Source organism: Sinocyclocheilus grahami, unplaced genomic scaffold (assembly GCF_001515645.1).
Source record: "Sinocyclocheilus grahami isolate Dianchi unplaced genomic scaffold, SAMN03320097.WGS_v1.1 scaffold631.1, whole genome shotgun sequence".
Lineage (NCBI taxonomy): Eukaryota > Metazoa > Chordata > Actinopteri > Cypriniformes > Cyprinidae > Sinocyclocheilus > Sinocyclocheilus grahami.
Genome location: NW_015505810.1, coordinates 195,789 through 199,315, shown reverse-complemented (window position 1 = coordinate 199,315; position 3,527 = coordinate 195,789). Strand labels below are relative to the sequence as shown.

Here is a 3,527-nt window from a genome sequence, read left to right as displayed (position 1 = left end):
TCCAGCTGTCGCTCACACACACACACACACACACACACACACTCGCTCACACACACTCACTCACTCACACACGTTCATGTATGATGCTCAGTAAGTCTCACCGCTGGAAGTGTGTTTGTTCTCCAGCCCTTCAATCGCTGCACTCTTCTTCTGAAGCTCGTTAGTGGCATCCCTTAATTTGTCCCTGCAGACGAGAACAATCATATGTGTCCCTGCAGCACAAAAGCAGTCTTAAGCAGCACAGGTATATTTGTAGCAATAGCCAACAATACATTGTATGGGTCAAAATTATAGATTTTTCTTTTGTGCCAAAAATCATTAGGATATTAAGTAAAGATCATGTTCCATGAAGATATTTTGTATGTTTCCTACCGTAAATATATCAAAACTTAATGTTTGATTAGTAATATGCATTGCTAAGAACTTCATTTGAACAACTTTAAAGATGATTTTCTCAATATTTAGATTTTTTTGCACCCTCAGATTCCAGATTTTCAAATATTGTCCGATCCTAACAAACCATACATCAATGGAAAGATTATTTATTCAGCTTTCAGATGATGTATAAATCCTAATTTCAATAAATTGACCTTTATGACTGGTTGTGTGTCATTCATGAGTGTCAGTGACGTCAGAGTGATTTTCTGCTGATACTCACAGATGTTCCTGACATTTCCTCTTCATCAGGACCGTCTGAAGCAGAAGTAGAGAGGTTAGAGTTTATCCAGCACGCGCTCGCACACACACACTCTCTCTCTCTCACAAACTCACACACACACTCTCTCACACACACTCTCTCTCTCTCTCTCGCTCTCACAAACTCACACACACACACTCTCTCTCTCTCACGCTCTCACAAACTCACACACACACTCTCTCGCACACACACTCTCTCTCTCTCTCTCTCTCTCTCACAAACTCACACACACTCTCTCTCTCACAAACACTCTCTCTCTCTCTCACACACACACACACAGGCATCACGATGCATTAATGCTCATGTGAAGCACTGCAGCGCCTCCTGCTGTACACCAGTGGAACACATCCACACGCCGCCCTACACAGTGTGCACTTCTGAGGGTGCTGGAGAGGGGTTTTGGGGCACTGCGCATGATGTGTTAGTGTGTCAGTGTCCAGCAGAGGACGCTAAAGAGCTTGTTCACAATCACACAAAACACCATCTGCAATTCAACAATCAACACCAGAGCAAATAAACGAACAAACACCGTCTAATGATTCACATGAGCACTACAGGAATATAGATATCAGTGATAAAACGCTGCTACAGAGTCGGGACGCTCTACTAGTTACCAACAAGTGACCAGTGTTATATTAGTATAATTGAGATACTACGTTTTATTCATATTTCAATCAGTTTTTATTTTCATATTTTCGGTTTTCATTTAGATTTTGTTAAAATTGTGGCGCTCTTTTTCATTTTTAGTAGTTTTTGTTTTATGTCTGTACAGTTTTTGTACATTTTAATTTCAGTTTTAGTTATTTTAGTACAAGTTAAACTAAATTAAAACAATAAAACTTGCTTGGAAACTTGTGGAAATAATTAAAAAAATATATTTTATTTCAGTTAACGTTTATTTTATTTCAAGTAACAATGTTTTTTTTAATGGTTTTAGTGTGTTAACTGTAATAACCCAGCAACTGACTGGTGGGCTAACGAGGTCGACTAGTTACTTATGCAGATGTTTCTGTGTGAACTGTTCCAGTTACGTGTAGTTTTATGAGGACCGTTTTCAGCAATAAACACGCATGTCTAGTAAACCAGCCTTAAACCATAACCAGCTCTACTTTAACACACCAGACCAGTTGACTAGTTGCTCAGATAACCTGCTGTCTAGTCTAATTTGGAGATACAATAGGACAATATAGCACATAACTTCACCTTTTAACATCTATATATATATTTTTAAACCTCATTATTGTATCTATTTTCGAAAATAATATTTGTACGTTTTAAGATTTGACAGAAAGATCTGTTGTTTTCTCCTAACACCCATCACCATTTATTATTAGGCAAATCTGACTCTAATGAGCAAAACTAAATTGGTGAAAATAAAAAAAATACAATGTGCATTCAAAGAAGATATCGAGTGATTGACAATCAAACTCCAGAGTGACAGAGCGCAGGACGATTGAAACAATCAGCAATAATCCCAGCAGAAACAGTCCAGTAATCAGCGGAGGGATCACGCTCCTCTGATCATCAGCTGCAGGAGACACGCGTGACACACGGATGCAGGAGGAACTGTGCATGCGATCGAGCCCAAAACAATCACAGAGCTGCACGATGCCTGACTGTACTCACAGCAGACTGAGAGAGATTCGATGCACAGACAGAAGAGAGCAGAGCCTGTTACCAACGACACACAGACAGAATAGAGTAACGGACACACACTTCTGATGATGATGATGATGATGATGATGATGATCATGCTCCGCACGCAGCCGGCCGGCCGGACGACACACCTGGATCATGCTACATCATGAGCGACATCACAGAAACAGGTTAGTATGCACACGATCACGCCACAGAGACGAGCGTCAGGGTTAGTCAGATTTAAAGGGGTCATGACATGAGAAATCTAATTGGCCTTGATCTTTTGTACCATTAAAACATCCTGCAGGTTTCATAGCTTAAAACCTCCTCCTCATTATAAACAAAGCACTTATTTAATCGATCTGAGGCGCAAGATGATGTCACCTGTGTGCAGTCGTTTGCATAAACACGCCTCCAGAGCAAGACATCGACCAATAGTCTGCTTCTCACCAGAGGCCCCGCCCACTGGCGTTCAGTCGCTAACGGCTGACACTTGATCACGCTTTGACGTGATTGGTTTAAACAGCTCGGTCACGTCTTTGTACAGATATCAGAAGGAGCCCAGCGTAAGCAACAAGTGGATAGTTTATTTTAATGGCGTGATTGATCGTGTCAGGGGATTTTGTTTTGTAAACGAGGCACAGTGTCATGGAGAGTCACAAAGATGAAGCGGCACTAGATCTGCATCACAAACCGTAAGTACATGATTTCATAATGCTTTGTCTGGAAATTACCGTTTTATTTTGATCTTGTTGTCAAAATTCACATGCAATAGCGGATGGGCGTTGATACCGTTTCCTATGCAATGATGTTAGCCAATCACAACAGCGGCTGATTACTGACGAGCCTTAAAACAGATCGTTTTAGACAGAGGGTCAGAATGAGGGTTGAAAATAATAATTTTTACATATTTATTTTTGGGTTTTTTTGTGTGTGCAAAAAACACTTAACATTATACGTAAACCTCAAGGAACATGTTAAAATAATTTAAAAAATCCATGTCATGTCCCCTTTAATTGTGCTGTGTCAATGGAGAGCACGACAAACATCATGATAACACTGTCCATCGTGCTGGAGGAAGACGACGAGCAGAGAGGAGCGCTTCTGCCGATCATACAGCACACTGCAGTCCAGTGCTGACATGTGAGAAGATCATGTGTGTGCAGTGAGTCAGTGAGATGGGCTGCTGAAG

General features: G+C 40.8%; 1 protein-coding gene across 2 annotated transcripts in view; it reads right to left on the bottom strand.

Annotated features, from left to right (window-relative positions):
• Positions 1-3,527, bottom strand: part of LOC107558073 (hook microtubule-tethering protein 3) — a 30,223-nt gene that overhangs the window by 5,538 nt on the left and 21,158 nt on the right. For both annotated transcript variants that reach the window (XM_016241696.1, XM_016241695.1), the window contains 2 exons: positions 659-693; positions 102-184 (listed from right to left, as the gene is read on the bottom strand). In XM_016241696.1, the coding sequence (XP_016097182.1) occupies positions 102-184; positions 659-693 (118 nt within the window). The remainder of the gene's footprint in view (positions 1-101; positions 185-658; positions 694-3,527) is intronic.